The sequence below is a fragment of the Opisthocomus hoazin genome, chromosome 4 (assembly GCF_030867145.1).
Source record: "Opisthocomus hoazin isolate bOpiHoa1 chromosome 4, bOpiHoa1.hap1, whole genome shotgun sequence".
In the NCBI taxonomy this organism is placed as follows: Eukaryota; Metazoa; Chordata; class Aves; order Opisthocomiformes; family Opisthocomidae; genus Opisthocomus; species Opisthocomus hoazin.
The window spans coordinates 27075003-27092172 of NC_134417.1; the positions used below are offsets into that span (position 1 = coordinate 27075003).

Below are 17170 nucleotides of genomic sequence, written 5' to 3' on the forward strand. Positions count from 1 at the left end.
TGTGGGCTCTTCTGCCGGTGGGGCATGTGGGGGGAAAAAAGCTGTGGGAGGCAGGGAGGCTCGTGTGGGGCTCCACATCCCCAGGCAGAGCTGCCCTTGGCTCTGCTCTCTGGGACAAGGGGGGGGAAATTGCCCTCAGGGGAGCTTTAGGATACCTGATAAAACCCAAAGCTCTAATAGGACCCTTTCTCTGGTCAGAAGCAGAAATCAGTAAATTTAAGCTGGAGAGAAGATGCTTATTTGTAATTACGAGGGTAACTGGGTAGCGTAGCAGGTGGTCCAAAGAGATGAGAAGGTTTTCACCCTTCAGGTTCTTTAAATCAAAATCAAGAAGTTTATATATTATATTATATAGTGTGTGCATATATATAAAAAATATATATATAGTATATAGTACTATATGCTATATATTATATTATATATTATATATTATATATATTATATAGTATATTGCGTTTCGGTGATCTTCAGTTTGGCTTTCTCCAGTTCTTGCAGGCAGAAGGAATGAAAACATTACCGCTGCATCTCGGCTCCGCAGCGTGAGGTTTCTCCGACCTCGCACCTCGGGATGCGCTGCGGGTGGTCTGTGGGAGCGGGGAGCCCGGCTCTTGTTCAGGCGGCGGGGGTTTGTAAGGTGACTTGTTAAGGGCTGGGGTGTGGGCAACACTTGGGGAAGGAGGGAGAGGGTGAGGATGGTAGCTGTCCCCTCGGCATCTGGGAGAGCTGGGCGTCCCGCTGGCCCCTCAGCATCCAAGGGGGGTGTTTGGGGGTCCCCAAAGAGGTGGGAAGGCAGAGCTTGGAGAAAACAAGCAAGGGGAGAGCGCTGACGAACAACGCGTTGGCAGCGGAGGCAGCGTGGGAGCCGGCTGGGACGTGGCCGAAGAGGGGATGGATGCCTTCAGCCGGGCTGGCTTACGCGCTGCGGGCAGGAACGGGGACGATGACCATCCCGGCATCCCCCCCCGCCTCGCCTTCAAAGCTCCATGTAAACCCTCGCCTCCCTGAAACCAACAACTCGACCACTGATTCTGGTGGGGGCCAGGATTTCACCCCAGAAACGATGGAGCTGGCTGGAAAATCGCTGTGAATGAGAGTGAAACCGGGCGAGCTGCCTTGAGCGCTCAGGCCGAGAGAAAATCCACTGGAAACGTGTCTGATGTAAGTAACAAGATGGAAATGGGATTTTAAAATATGATACCAGTCCTGAAGGGTATGCCTTTACGTGCCAGCAATATTCAAAGTATTTTAAAAGTATTCACGCTCTATGTCAAGGCAGGAAAAAAAAAAAGTCACCACATTTTTTTAATGCAAACTTTCATTTTATTAGGCTACAAATAGAATAAATAAGGAATATCATAATAAATAAGTTGATTATTATAAATATGTTTCAATTTCTGAAAAATACAGCTGAATAAATAAAACAAGACAAATCACAGTTGAGTGTTCGGTGGCTTGAGAACATTTTGGCACTACGATGTAGCTTATTTTCTAGGAATCTAGTTATTTAACATGATAGCTTAAAAGGCACTGGCAACAGCTCACTAAAAACATGATTGATAAGAAACTGTGGAATATTATGCGCTCGGCTCCTACAAAGCCCCCACCCACCTTGCAGGGTGTTGACCCCACTATATATATATATTTTTTTAATTGACCCTACTATTTTTTCTCCAGCACATCCTCAGGCCAAACTCCGTCCACAGCGCTGGAGGGCTGGGCGCTTACAGCGAGCTCTCCGGGGAGCTCAGGTAGCTCATCACCCTGTTGATGGTGACCGCGCGGATTTGGAAGGCGTGGAGGATGCTGCAGAGCCTCAGCCTCTTGCTGAAGGTGGTGGTCAGCCCCGCGCTGGCCGACGGCTGCGGCACGCTCCGGTTGCTGCTCTGCAAGGCCTGCGGAGAGGTAAGGGCATCATAAATACCACCAGAAAGTGGCTAAACCAAAAAAACTCTTCAGATTCTTTTCACCCTCCGAGTGATAAATGACAAGGCTTCAAAATAAGAATGTGTTCTCGTGAATGAAACATTGAATGATATAATTAATAGACCCCGCATGGCGCAGCTGTACTTTCCTTGGGGCAAAAACGTCCATCCATGCACAAAGGCTCTTTCTGCCCAGGAATAAAGATGCTTTTTTAACAGTAAGCCCACGGCTGGCTTTGTCTAGTGACCCCTCAGACTGGGCTCATCTGCCCACGGCCAGAATCGCCAGGCTATTGGGAGATGCTGTGTCAGCACAAAGGCAATTAACTTTTTTTTTTTAAGTAGCTTTGGTAAGCTTTTAACATCTATTCCCTGTACTTACTAATGATATTTACCAAAACTCACAGGTCCTATTTCGGGTTCAGTATACCGGGTGTATTACATTTCAGTATTTGGAAGAGAAATGGGAGCTATGTCCCTTTTAATCGATCTTCAACTCCATTTCTGAGTTCCCGGCAGAAAAACCCCATTGCCCCATCTCTTTGCGAGAGAGGAGCAGCGTGAGAGCAGGAGGGCTGCTAAGGAGCCACGCGTCTCAGTCCCGATGTGCTGACCGCATCAGCGAGGCAAAAATACGAAGTCAGACACTGAATTCATAAGAATTGAGTCCCTTCTAGGAAAACTGGTAATTTTTTAAATTACCAGACTGAAACAAGGCCACTATTTAACCACTAGAGAACGGAGCAGACTGGATCGAAAACCCAGTTAGAAGACAGAAATGGCAGAAAGGCAGGAGAGGGAAATGCTTACTTTCATCATTTCGTCGATAGTCGCCAGCACGCTGGAGTCATTGCTGTTCCTCAGCTCCGCCCGGTAGGCCTTCAGGTCCTCATAGATGCCCTGCAGGCATTTACTCTGCAAAAATCAGAATTATTAGGGAGTGCAGGAATCCGCTGTTGAATGCTTTAAACGTAGCACAAGCAAAAGCAGGGGTTCTTTTGGGGAAGCAGGCAATTTACCGTATCAAAAGTAGATCCTTCCAGGGCTGGACAGTTTCCAGTCTGCAAATTAAAGAAGAAATGAGACACGGTGATTTCGTGGAAGTGTGAATTACACATCTGTTCCATGAAAATATCATGCTGAAACTTGATATATGTATTTTTTTTTACCCGTGGATCCTCCGATGTGCAAGCTTTTATCGTGTTGATTTGATCCTTGGTGATATCTTCAAGATCGACCTCTTCAAGGGTACATTCAAACCCCAGGGTGTTGAGCTCCTGCGTTAAAAACGGAATAAAAAAAGGGTCATTGACTCCGCTTCACAGTATAGTGTGTATATAGATATATATGTAAATGCACACAATTATAAGTGATTTTCTCGGCTGTCTGCCCTTCGCTGAATCCTAGGAGCGAGGACTGTGGTTAAATACGACAGCTACAGACCAAGAGACCGAAACGGCGGTTGGGCTCAACGGGAACAAGCTCAGGCCCTGCACAGATCTGGTGAATTGCGCTGCCTCCGTCACCTGAAATTATTTTCTCAATAGATTTGACGTCCGAGAGCTTTGTCGCTACAGTTTCAAAGGTAAAATATCTCTTTAGAAAGCGAAAAGCCACCAATGCCGTCTGCAGAGACGCGAAAGGGTGCCCACCGACCCACTGCGAGCGCGGGAACGATGCACCTGCTTCGCGGTGGGGTTTTTTTGCGGTTCTCCGAGACGAAGCTTGCAACGATCGCAGGGAATTTTAGCAAAAAAAAAAAAAAGGAAAAAATCCCCTTGGCGCTACTGCCAGGGGGCTGTAGCGTGGAAAAGTGCTACAGCAGCGAACCAGCGGCACCAGCAGCGACCTGCGAACGCGGCGATGGTGTCGCGAGCGGTGTGCGCGTGTCTGCGGGGCGGCGCTGAGCGAGGGCCGAGGAAGGGAAGAGCAGGTATGGAGTCTTGAAGGGGGTCTACAGCGGGCATCCACCTGCCTGGGGACCCTCACCCACCCATCACTGCCCACCCGGGTACCATCACTGTCCCATCACCTCCTGCCTGGGCACCATCACCAACCCATCACCTCCTGCCCGGTACCGTCACTGTCCCATCGCTGTCCCATCAACTGCCTGGGTACCATCACTGCCCCATCAGTGCCCTCCCGGGTCCCATCGCTGCCCTGTCACCTCCTGCCCGGTCCCGTCGCTGCCCTCCCGGGTGCGGTCGCTGCCCCGCCACCCCCTGCCCCCCCTCCCCTCCCCCGCCCCCCGCAGACCTGCAGCCGGTGCAGCGAGGCGCTGGCGGCGGCCCGCAGCTCCCGGGAGCGGTTCAGCCAGGCGGTGAGGGGGGGCCCGGGGGCCGGGGGCGGTGGCGGGGCCCGGGCGGGGGGCGGCAGGACCAGGGCCAGCCCCAGCGCAAGGCAGAGCGCGGGGGGCAGCGCCGGGGGTCCCGCCCGCCGCCCGCAGCGCCCAGGCGCGCCGCTAGGGGGCGCTGCCCGCCCGCCGCGTCCGCTCGCGCTGCCCGAGCCGCTCGCGCTGGCCATGGCACCGCGGAGTGTGCGGGGCCCGGGGAGCGCCCGGTCTTATAGGGGCGGCGGGAGCGGGGGATCCCCCGCTGCTCCTTCCCTTTTCGGCTGCCCGGGGAGCGCGGCCGGGGCGCCGGCACTCAGCCGAGAGCCGGGAATCCCGGGCGGGACCGCGGGGCGGGGGGTGCGGGGGGAGGGGTGCAGAATCAGAGAGTCACAGAACGGGGGGAAGGGACCTGTGGGGATCCCCCAGCCCAACCCCCTGCCGAAGCAGGGTCACCCAGAGCAGGCTGCACAGCACCGCGGCCAGGCGGGGCTGGAATATCTCCAGAGAAGGAGACTCCACAGCCTCCCTGGGCAGCCTGGGCCAGGGCTCCGTCACCCTCAGAGGGAAGAAGTTCTTCCTCAGGTTCAGCTGGAGCTTCCTCTGCTTCAGTTTGTGCCCGTTGCCCCTTGTCCTGTCACTGGGCACCACTGGAAAGAGTCTGGCCCTGTCCTCCTGACCCCCACCCTGCAGATATTTAGAGGCATTTCTAAGGTCCCCTTGCAGCCTTCTCTTCTCCAGGCTGAACAAGCCCAGCTCCCTCAGCCTCTCCTCACAGGAGAGATGCTCCAGTCCCCTCCTCATCCTCGTAGCCCTCCGCTGGACTTTCTCCAGTAGCTCCTCATCTTTCTTGAATTGGGGAGCCCAGCACTGGACACAGCACTGCAGATGGGGCCTCCCCAGGGCAGAGCAGAGGGGAAGGAGAACCTCCCTTGACCTGCTGACCACACTGCTCTTAATGCACCCCAGGATCCCATCAGCCTTCTTGGCAGCCAGGGCACACTGCTGGCTCATGGTCACCTTGTTACCCACCAGCACTCCCAGGTAGGGACCTCCACAGAGCTGCTCTCCAGCAGGTCCACCCCAGCCTGTACTGGTGCGTGGGGTTGTTCCTCCCCAGGTGCAGGACCCTGCACTTGCCCTTGTTGAACCTCATCAGGTTCCTCTCTGCCCAACTCCCCAGCCTATCCAGGTCTCGCTGGATGGCAGCACAGCCAGCCGCTGTATCCACCACTCCTCCCAGTTTTGTCTCATCAGCAAACTGGCTGAGGTCGTACCGGAGCTCCAGCTCCCGGGGATGCGACGTGGATGGGGCACTCAGGGACTTTGGGGTCTGGTGTTCGGGGCTGTTCCCCCTGGTGCATAGCGAGCATGCAGCAAAAGAAGAATTACCCAAAGTGTGTCTACAACGCACAGATGAGCTTTTCCATTTCCACTCTTTATTATTAAAAGCTCTGATGGTGAGGTGTCGTTAGCATATGTGCATCAAAATCTGCCTGGAGACTTGCTTTCTGCTGATGTGCTCGGTAGAAGCGCTAAATATTTTTATCTCCGTTCGTATCGTGCGGTGCCGAAAGGCTGTAGAAAACTTATCTGTCTGTTGGGGTTGTTGGGAAGTCACCGGGACTTCTGGCACTGGCTTGGGAGGGAGCAGCATGAATCAGGAGTTTCCTATGGGTTATACTGGTAGATTCTTTTACTTTTTTATTATACTGATATATATTTAAATCAGGAAAGACCTGTTGGAGCGGGGCTGGAGGAGGGCATGGCAGTGACTCGAGGGCTGGAGCCCCTCTGCCGTGGGAGAAACTGGGAGAGCCGGGGCTGTGCGGCCTGGAGAGGAGGAGGAGGCTGGAGAGGAGGAGGAGGATGCAGGGAGACCTCGGGGCAGCTGCCAGCGCCTGGAGGGGCTGATGAGAAAGGTGGAGGAAGACTGCTTACCAGGGGCTGCTGGGACAGGACAAGGGGTGATGGCTTTAAACCAAAAGAGGGGAGATTCAGACTGGATATAAGGAAGAAATGTTTTACAGTGAGGGTGGTAAAACCCTGGCACAGGTTGCCCAGAGAGGTGGTCGATGCCCCATCCCTTGAAATACTCAAGGCCAGGCTGGACGGGGCTCTGAGCAACCTGATCCAGGTGAAGATGTCCCTGCTGACGGCGGGTTGGACTGGATGGCCTTGAAAGGTCCCTTCCAACCCAAACTATTCGATGATTCTGTGATTCTATTGCATTTTCAGATTCTTTTTATTTTAATCGACATCTTGTTTCCCATAAGAAGGTTGTGGTCTGTCTAGAGACTTCCTTTGCTAGAATACCAGCGCCGCATAATTTTCCAATTTCACTGTGTGTTTTCCATTTCTGGACTAGTCGTTAGGCTGTGGGCTGTGGTTTTCGTCTTGTGTAGGAGACTTTTTTTTTTTCTGACACAGAAGTGAAAGAGCCCTTTGGAATATGCCTGCATGCATGTTCTTGAAAAGGCAGCAGTTTGGCTTTCCAGGTTTCTTTGCCCAATGCTCAGTCGTAGCGTTGCCCTCGGTAGCAGGGCGGGAGGTTTCTCGTCAGGTGGGGCACTGACACGCAAGTTGGACGAAGCTTCTTGCTCATGGCATGCACTGAGGCTTTTACTGGGGTGTTGGTTAGGGTTCTTTGAGCAAAAGGAGGAATATTTAGCTCAAATATTTTCAGAGGTCTCTGAATACAGCTGCTGTTGATGGGCGTCATGCACAGAAGGGTTGTCTCAAAGGCATTTGTGCTTGGAGGTGCCTCTTCTCAGTGGTCTGATGGGCCAGGAGAGAGGACTTTCCTTCCCACTGCTGCGTCCTGGCTGCTGGAGGCATTTCTTTGTGACCCAAGGCAGTGACGTGGGGGGAAAATCTGGGGCTAGAGGGTGTCCGACATGGGCTGGGGAAAGATGGCTGGGGTGGCAAGAGCATCTTCCCAGAGGACTTCAGGTCCAAAGGGTGCCCCAGCAGTCCCCAGCTGCGGCGGACTGAAAAATATAGGCTCCACAAGTAGGACAGCCGCACAAGTAGGACACTGCTGATTCCCTTTCATGCAAAGCCTTGAGCTATATTTTGCTTTCCTCGTGTAATTTCTATCGCTTACGATATACGCTCATGGATAATTCGCGAGGAGCCTCCTGTTGTTGCACAGGTGTTGCCAAAGCAGAAATGCTTCCTCGGTCAGCGTTCCTTCAGCCCAATGGTTGGGTAATGCATTACTGAACACGGGGTGGGTTTAATTTGCTGATAAAAGGGAATGTATCCTAATACTGGTGAGCGAATTTTTTCCTGCTAGAAGAAATAACTGAATACTGCTACGCTTGCGGTTTTACAAATAGGAAGATTTTCTCAATAATCTATAAAAAAAACATGCCCAAATGATACCTTTGTCACTACTCCTTTATTTTACCAACAGCATATGAAATTGCAGGCCTTGCTGTGCCGGGCTGCTGGAGATCCTTGTACACCTATTGCAGGATGGGAGGTGATAAACGCAGAGACCCACCGAAGCTCCAGCACTTGTAGTCACACTCTGCTGACCGAAATCCGCCCCGGGGCAGCAATCCCACATGGACTGCGGTGAAAGTCTCCGGGGTAGGTGCTGCACCCAATGTTAACACGGTGGCTGTGCTGGTTTGGGTGGGTGGTGAGTGGAGCCTGGCCAGTTTCTGCTCCTTTTGCCCAGTTTGTACCGTATCTGTGTTCTCTGCCCGACCGTGCTTGCGTTTGGGTCATGGACTGAATGCAAGGGCACTCCCATGAATCACGGAATCACAGAATGGTCGGGGTGAGCAGGGACCTCTGTGGGTCACCCAGCCCAACCCCCTGCCCAAGCAGGGTCACCCACAGCAGGCTGCACAGCACCACGTCCAGGCGGGGCTGGAATATCTCCAGAGAAGGAGACTCCACAGCCTCCCTGGGCAGCCTGGGCCAGGGCTCCGTCACCCTCAGAGGGAAGAAGTTCTTCCTCGTGTTCAGCTGGAGCTTCCTCTGCTTCAGTTTGTGCCCGTTGCCCCTTGTCCTGTCACTGGGCACCACTGGAAAGAGTCTGGCCCCGTCCTCCTGACACCCACCCTGCAGATATTTAGAGGCATTTCTAAGGTCCCCTCTCAGCCTTCTCTTCTCCAGGCTGAACAAGCCCAGCTCCCTCAGCTTTTCCTTGGAGGAGAGATGCTCCAGTCCCCTCCTCATCCTCGTAGCCCTCTGCTGGACTCTCTCCAGTAGCTCCTCATCTTTCTTGAAGTGGGGAGCCCAGCAATGGACACAGCACTGCAGATGGGGCCTCCCCAAGGCAGAGTAGAGGGGAAGGAGAACCTCCCTCGACCTGCTGGCCACATTCCTCTTGATGCACCCCAGGAGACCATTGGCCTTCTTGGCAGCCAGGGCACACTGCTGGGTCATGGTCACCTTGTCACCCACCAGCACTCCCAGGTCCCTCTCCACAGAACTGCTCTCCAGCAGGTCCGCCCCAGCCTGTACTGGTGCCTGGGGTTGTTCCTCCCCAGATGCAGGACCCTGCACTTGCCCTTGCTGAGGGCACTTTTTACTGATTTATCTCAAAGCAAGGTCTAAGATATGAGCTGCTGAGTCCTAGCAATGAGATAATCAAGTCTTAACGCTGTGTTCATTTTGGGTGGACATTACGTCTGTTTTTCATTCCTACCCTCCTCTGTCTGCCTCCTTCCTCTCAAAGCAGCTTGTGTTTGACCGGTCTTGACTCCGAAGGAAGCATCTCGATAACGCCTGTGCGTGGTCTGGTCTTCGAGCAGCTCTGTGTCTGCCTGCCTTGCCCAGAGCGAGCATGGTCTGGTGGCCAGGCTGGTGGCAGGGGAGGCAACATGCCTCAGCCTCGGTGACATTTTCTATGCCAGCAGCATCCAGAAGTGAAAAGCAAGCTCTTCTGAAATTAAAAAATGCATGTCCTTCTTATCGCATACCTTGTCTTGAACTCAGGTACCCGTCTCGTCAGACGTGTGGGGGATTGTGAAGGTGGAGAGATGATTTTGTTGTTAAAGCAACAAAGACAGGGGTAGATCATGTACTGATGGAGAGACACAGTGCAGTAATTGCTTACCATAGTCTATGAAAGCTGTTAGGAGAGGTATGATTTTACACCAGAAAATGTAATTCCCCGAGCTTGATTTCAACCGTAAATTGCTCTTGCAGAAATTGGCCTCCAGAGAAAAAGAAGCACCATCCTGGGTCTGGCTATAAACCTGTAACGTTCCTGTAGTCAGGACTGGGCAAAGCTGTGTCCTCGGCTACGCTGCACTGAAGAAAACAATACTCGAAAATCCCATTTGAAAAAGAAAGGAAAAACAAAAATAATAAAGAAACCCAACAGAATAATAAAGAAACCCAATAGAACAATCCAAAACCCCCAACCCGCTCCGTTCAGTTTAGTTTTGAGGACTGTGCATGCGAGTGATGACAAATAGAATCTTCTCCAGCCACGCTGTTCCAAAAAACCGGGAGGTTCCTGGAAATGCGCGCTGACCCGAGGTGCGGCGGTGCTAACCTCTCCTCTCGGTCTCGGCTTGCCTCCTCTCCCCTCTTACGGACAGCAAGCTGACTTTTGTCTGCGTGGTTGCTCTCAAAGTCCAAGCTCAATGAAGACCACCTTGTTTTCCGAGTGAGTTACATACGAAGAGCCGTGAACATCACGCGCCGTCCTCTCCGCCGTCAGCCGTGTGCTGCGGCAAAATGGGTGGTGAGGGATGTTTCCTAACCGGGTCTCTGGCTGGGTGGCGTTACATCTCCTACAACCTGTCAAATTACATGAATTTTCTTCGTTAGCGGGCTAGTTCCTCCTAAACCCTTCATGAAGGTCATGTAGCAACTGGTAACATATTTCCAGTGGGAAGAGATGGGTTATTTGTAGGAGAGTCTTACTCCCCATAATTATAATTATATCTAATTAGGCAATAATTTTATATATATATATAATTATGCAATAATTATACATCTATATAAATTAAAGCTGCAGTATGTGTATATCACAGCTAGGCTGACAGTTAATTGCAGATAGTTGCCATATAAAAAGCACTCCAAAAACTGTGTGGAATAAGATTTCTGGATGCTTCAGCAAATAAAAGTAATTTTTATACTATTTAGACAATATGGATAAATGAACCTGGATCATTTTTTTGCTCCTGAACAATTTTTTTGGTATCTCACCATAGCAGCCTTTCTGACAGAGGCGTAGCTTCTGGTTTATGCTGGGACCCAACGGCTCCATGAAATGGGAAAGTGAAGGCTTGAAAGTCGCCTGGTGTTTTTTTGACGGTTGGGGCTTATTCATCGAGGAATCCCCTGAAATACGTAACCCTCAGCAGGCGCTGAAGTTTCATTGAGTCGAAAGCTAAAGTCACCTAATTAAATGTTATCGCTGAGCCAAAGTGGCTTTCCCGCACTGGCGGTGGGGGCTCTGAAACCCAGAAAATCCTGCGGCAATCACCTGCATCCCTTGGCTCTTCTCGCTTCCAGCCGTCGCCGGAGCTCGTGCGGCTTTCCCCACCACCCGGCCATGTACCGCAGCATCTCTGCTCTTCACTGCAGGTTGCTGGGCGCTGGCTTTCGGGTGACGGCCCCACAGCTTTGTGTCCTTGGGTGGCCAGCTGTGCTGGGAACGCCCAAAGTCAGCGTTAGTTGCAGGCTCCACTCCGAAGCCTGAATCCAGGTAAGAGACGGAGCTGGTGATGGCTGCTGGATAGGGGCTGTGGCTCCCGAAAAAGCACGCAGGTTCTTTGAATGGTTACATCTGTGGCAGGTAAAGTCTCTTACTGAAATGGGAGGACTGTTTGAAGAGCAGCCTAGAACACAGGGAGGGGAAGGAAGATTTTGTTCTGAATCGGTGTGTGCCTGAGACAAGACAGGAATTATGCTTTTTTATCCTGAATTTTTTTCCATTGGATCTAGCAGGTGATTTTTTTTTTCCCCTGTCATCAACCAACTGCGTTTGCTGCAAGGTTGACTGCAAAGCTTTCTGTTAAAGGACTGTGAACACCAATCTCAGCGTTGTCAGTCTAAGGGATTGCCATATGTATCACGTGATGCTTTACAGAAAATAAAAGATGTGGGCAAGATTCAGGAACCCTTAGCCACAGAAACCATAGAATCAGCAAATAGTTTGTGTTGGAAAGGAACTTTAAAGCTCATCCAGCCCAACCCCCCTGCCATGAGCAGGGACATCTTCAACCACATCAAGATGCTCAGAGCCCCATCCAACCTGGCCTTGAGTGTTTCCAGGGCTGGGGCATCTCCCACCTCTCTGGGTAACCTGTGTCAGGGTTTCACCACTCTCAGCATGAAAAATTTCTTCCTTATATCCAGTCTAAATCTCCCCTCTTTTAGTTTAGAACCGTTACCCCTTGTCCCCAAACAGGGGGTTGGTGGTGTGGATAAAACTCTCCATCAGCCCTGTGGGGTTTGTTTTGAAGTTATAGGACATCAGTAGAACTCAGAAGCTCCTGTGAGGACCTTCACGGGGTGGGATGGTGCTGCGGTGCGGAGGGGTGGGTGCCAGCGGCCGGGACTCCATGTCGATCCCTCCGTCAGAGCACAGAGCAGGGGTGCCTCTCCTGCCCTGTCACCCCGGGACCTCAGGAACCCCGTGAGATCCTCACTTGTCTCCTTGTCTTCTCTGCCCCCCTCGCCCTGGAAATGCCCGGGTGAGTGATGTGGCTGGTGCCAGCGGTGCCCGTGGTTTCGTGTGCGGGGACGGAGCGCTGACCGCAGCGCTGCCTGGCTGCCCACGTTTTCGGTGGCCCCTCTTTCGCTCTCGCTTTCTGTTTCCACCCACTGCGGCGTCTGTCGTCGCCGGGTGCTTTTTTATCATTCTTTCACCCGTCCCTTTTGTCTCCTCCCTGCAGGTGCAGACGCTCTCGTGGGTTCAGGCCAGGTGGGCGGGCAGGAGGACAGCTGTGACGGGAGAAAAGGGTGACGGTAGTTTTGCTTTCTTCTTGCTGGTTTCGTGTTCGCTGTTTCACCTGGCAGTGGTGATGCAGCCAGGGAAAAAAAACCAGGAGCATCGATACTGGGTGACCGGGAGATGCATCAGCACGATGTTCTGTTTGCTTTTCTTCGGTGCAACGGGATTGCCTGAACCTCGTTAGTGATGGCTTCCACCCTTCACCCCATCCCGAAGAAGCAGGATGGGGAAAGCGTTCCCGCGTTTGGCGCTGAGCCAGCCGGCAATTCGGTACCCGAGGATGCACAGCTCAGCGTCTGGAGTGCTTGGGGACACCCAGAGAGCTGCGGGCGTGACCCACGGCCAGAGCGTTCCCCAGTGAGGGAGGGAACCCAGCTCCGGTCCCGAGATCATGCCTTGGGCAGGAGATCTTCGAGCACCCATCCCGGCAGGGAATGCTCTGCCCAGGGCTCCCCACGCTGCTGCTCCTCCGGGTCGAGCGCTCCTCTGGCAGGCAGGAACTCTCAAGGGACATCTTTAATTTTTTATTAATTCCTTTGTAAGCATTAAAAAAAAAAAAAGGCAGTCTCAGTGAGATGAAGCCTGGACCGAAAGGCGATTATAGCCCCTAGGGTTTCGTGGGGATGGTGGGAAAGGGACCAGTCCTTTCCACTGAAGCCATTATTGGAGGAAAATAAGCAAAACCCAGCACCTGTGGCATCGCAGCGCGGTATTTTGTCAGCCAGGCACAGGCAGCGTGTGGTAGAGGGACGGGCAGGGACATCCTGGACCCTGCAATGGTCAGTAGGAGGGTCTGGAGCAGCCGGTGTGCTTGCAGGAGTAAGGATCACACGTGTGAGTAGAGTGTGAGTAAAGCACAGGTTACATACGTGAGCAAGTGCCGTTTGTCTCCCAGCTTTCCGTACCACAAATATTTGCTTGCTCCATTTGCCGAATCCGTGGGGACGACGACCACCTCGCAGGCAGCGCAGCCTTCGGCTCTGAAAGTCGCCGCGAAGGAGAACATCAAAGATACTTACAGCAGCTGCACTTGCTTCGAATTGTGGATTACCTCACCCTCAGCAGCGAAAGGGGAAGGACTGCCAAAGCGTGTGCGTGGGGGGGTGGAGGGGCACGGGGTGGCAGCTCTCCGGGGGGCTTTGCCGTGCCCGTATGGAAGGACTGGGAAGCACTAAACTGGTTCGAATCCGAACAAACGCCGCGTGAAACCCGTCACAGATAAAGGTTTTATATTTAATGGCCAGAGGCTGGGATGTGCGTCTCTCCTGGCAGAGCTTTACCCCGCTGTGGGTCTGGGGAGCCGGCCGCCGCGGGCTCCTGGCGCGGGCTGGGTGGCTGGAGCCCCGCCGGACCCCAGCGCTGGCTTGCTTGAGCTGGCTGCCACCCGATGCGGATGAGGGGCTCTGCGTGGGTTAGCGGCTTGTTTCACTCTGGCGGCAGCATCGGCAGAGGAAAGCTGGCGGTACCGAGGTCGGCGTCTGCCTTCGCACGCCTGGCCTCGCTTGCAGCATGCGTGCTGGCGTGAGGCTGCAGCTCTGCTGACCGCAGGAGGCCAGCGGGCAAAAATAGGGGGTCACGCCTTAGACAACTCAATTTATTTAGTGGAATTTATTTTTAATGCAGTTTTAACAAATTTTGTTTTGATTTAAAAATAATCAAAATGGAAATTTCTGGATTCGGTTCAATTAGGGCATGAAAGCAACATCACATTTAAATTGGTTGAAGCCGTATAGTTGTCTTTGAGCTGTTTCCAGTGCTTTTCCCCAAGCGCGGGTGATTGCTCGGAGGAGCAGACACCCATCAGGTCCCAGGAACCCACGCAGCTTGGCCCGCTCCTGCCAGCCAGCGTGGAGAGCTGGACTTTTCTCAGATGAGGAGAAAGCAAAAAAAAACACCCCAGTGGCAACCGTGGGGTGGGTCAGGTTGTGTTGCCCTGGCAGCAGCATAACCCCTCATTTCCATGGGCTGGGGAGAGCGTGGCGGCTCTGGCGAGGCTTCTCTTGTCACGGCCCCATTAACGAGGGTGCCGAGGGAGGGTGGCACCCAGAGCCCTCTCCCTCAACACCTGGGAGGAGCAGCCCTCCGAAATCAGAAAGAGCGATTTGCAGAGCTGCCTGCTGTGCTCCATGTTGGATTTTATTTTTTTCTTATTTTAATTTTTTCTTTTTTTAGCCTCTGTTATGGTCGTCTCGTGGGTGCGCAAACGTCTGTCGCTCTCGCTGTAGCCCGGTACCTGCGCATCACCTCCGCTGCGAAGCCCAGATGGGAGCAGAGGCTTTGGAGCCAATGAGAGGAAGCTGCTGCTCACCTATCCGTGGAGCCTTGAGGACCTCCAGCGCGACGCGGGGCTCGGCCACCCCGCCGCAGCCGCTCGCTCCGTGCCAGCTGACATCTGGACCCTCCTGCGCTGGAAGGGGAAGCTGCTGCTGGTAAAGAAACTCGCCGAGCGTGGCAGCACGGGGCAGCCCCGCGTCCCACGGCCGGGCGGCTCTGGGGCTGGGACGTCACCCTGGGGAGCTGCTCTGCTCGGGACAGGGCGACAGGTCAAGGCGTGGGTTCAACCTCGGGGTTACTTTAACTTTTCGGGTTAGATTCATTAAAGACTGCTCATGTCGTAATTTGCCTGATAATTACTTGATTGCATAAATGTTGGGATTCTATAGCTGTAATTGCTACTAATGCATCCTAAAAGGAGTTTTTAACTTAGGCTTAGGAATATATCTGATTTTGAAATGACACTGACATATCATTTATATAATTTAATTAATATCTATATATCATAGACAACGTACTGTCTCTTTGAGAAACAGAGGTTTACCACCATTAACCAATTAAATTCTCACAGTGCTTTTGAGAGACATTTTACAGGTGGAAAACCTAATTATACGTAGGTTGAACGACGTGCCCACCGTGGTCAGCCGATGCGAGCCTACTGCCAGTTTTCCCAGCGCCTTTCGTATTACAGACGGGTGAGGTATCGACCACGATGTCCGAGCACACCCGGACTTGGTTAATATTACTCTTCCCTGTCACTGTCCTCCAAAACCAGAAGCTAGGCAAGAAGCAGCACAAGAGCTCGTGCTTTCAGATCAAATATTTTCCTCCCAGGCCAAGGCAGCATGGACTGCTCCTCATGTCCCACAGCACCAGGGCAGCTCCTGTTCGTCAACCAGCTCGTTACTGCTACCATGGAGGAGATGTAGTATGGAGAGGAGGAAATGTGTGGTAGCACCATAAATGAGTTTTCAGCTGTCCCCAGGCATCTGCTCATGGTTTTGATTAAGAAAAAAATGGCAATATTGGATTTTATGAAGAGTACAGAAAATGAAATGAGGTCACTTGAAAGCAGGTGCGTTGGGTACTGTGAACTGCGATGAAGTTGACATTATTTTCCGAAGCTGGAACTGGGTGGTTACTGCAAGAAGCAAATTCAAACCTGGGGAAGAAGAAACCCTGCGCTGGCTGCGTGGATGGGGCCTGCGGCGCTTCAGGTGCCGTCCTTCCCTCGGCAAAGGCACCGAGAGCCCAGAGGCTTCGTAGTGCTCATGGCTCCGTCCAGCTGCTGGCCCTGCAAGGAGACCCAAACCGTTTCCACATGGGCTGTGCTAAGCTGCAGGCTGCCGGTGTGATAGTGGACTAGAAGTTTCCCCAAATACGACTGCACAATATCCCGTCACGGCTTCTAACCCAGAACATCTGCTGCAGGCTCTCGACCTGCGTGCGGACGTGGGGGCTGGTGTCCCTTTTCTCCCCAGACCCCACGTTCCAAGGCAGTGGGAATCAATGATCTGGATGAAGAGTTAGAGTGCACCCTCAGCAAGTTTGCTGGGAGGAGTGGTGGACACACCGTCAGGCTGTGCTGCCATTCAGTGAGACCGGGACAGACTGGAGAGTTGGGCACAGAGGAACCTGATGAGGTTCAACAAGGGCAAGGGCAGGGTCCTGCACCTGGGGAGGAACAACCCCAGGCACCAGTACAGGCTGGGGCGGACCTGCTGGAGAGCAGCTCTGCGGAGAGGGACTGGGAGTGCTGGGGGACGACAAGGTGACCATGAGCCAGCAGTGTGCCCTGGCTGCCAAGAAGGCCAATGGTCTCCTGGGGTGCATCAAGAGGAATGTGGCCAGCAGGTCGAGGGAGGTTCTCCTTCCCCTCTACTCTGCTCTGGTGAGGCCCCATCTGCAGTGCTGTGTCCAGTGCTGGGCTCCCCAGTTCAAGAAAGATGAGGAGCTACTGGAGAAAGTCCAGCGGAGGGCTATGAGGATGAGGAGGGGACTGGAGCATCTCTCCTCCGAGGAGAGGCTGAGGGAGCTGGGCTTGTTCAACCTGGAGAAGAGAAGGCTGAGAGAGGGGACCTTAGAAATGCCTCTAAATATCTGCAGGATGGGTGTCAGGAGGACGGGGCCAGACTCTTTGCAGTGGTGCCCAGCGACAGGACAAGGGGCAATGGGCACAAACTGAAGCAGAGGAAGTTCCAGCTGAACACGAGGAAGAACTTCTTCCCTCTGAGGGTGAGGGAGCCCTGGCCCAGGCTGCCCAGGGAGGCTGTGGAGCCTCCTTCTCTGGAGATACTCCAGACCCGCCTGGACGCGGTGCTGTGCAGCCTGCTCTGGGTGACCCTGCTTTGGCAGGGGGTTGGACTGGGTGACCCACAGAGGGCCCTGCCAACCCCGACCAGTCTGTGATGCTGTGATTCTGGGAAGGTGCAGGACGGGTGGTCGGACACAGCAGATCACTTCCCCACTCCCAGAAACAAGTCCCTGGGTGTTTTTGGAGCTCTGAAGAGCCCCTCGCCAGCTCTCACTCTAGCTTTGGAGGTCTCCTACAGCCCTGGCTGTGGCTGTGGGCGACGGTTACTGTGACAAAACTCCCCGACCGTCCGACGGGAGTTTTCGGATCTCGCGCCTGCCCGGCGGTGTCAGCCCTACCTCGGCCGTGGGCTGAGGCCAACACCTGGGAAAATTCCTCCTCCCCCAGCTCTGCCGGCA

General features: G+C 53.4%; 1 protein-coding gene across 1 annotated transcript; it reads right to left on the minus strand.

Moving 5' to 3' along the window:
- Nucleotides 1-1721: 1721 nt before the first annotated feature.
- On the minus strand, nucleotides 1722-6856 carry IL12A (interleukin 12A). Its single transcript, XM_075417887.1, has 7 exons — nucleotides 6783-6856; nucleotides 5529-5606; nucleotides 4179-4437; nucleotides 3092-3199; nucleotides 2942-2983; nucleotides 2733-2837; nucleotides 1722-1892 (listed from the first exon to the last, which is right to left on the minus strand). The coding sequence occupies exons 1-7, from the start codon at nucleotides 6854-6856 to the stop codon at nucleotides 1722-1724; spliced, it is 837 nt and encodes a 278-aa protein (XP_075274002.1).
- Nucleotides 6857-17170: the final 10314 nt, after the last annotated feature.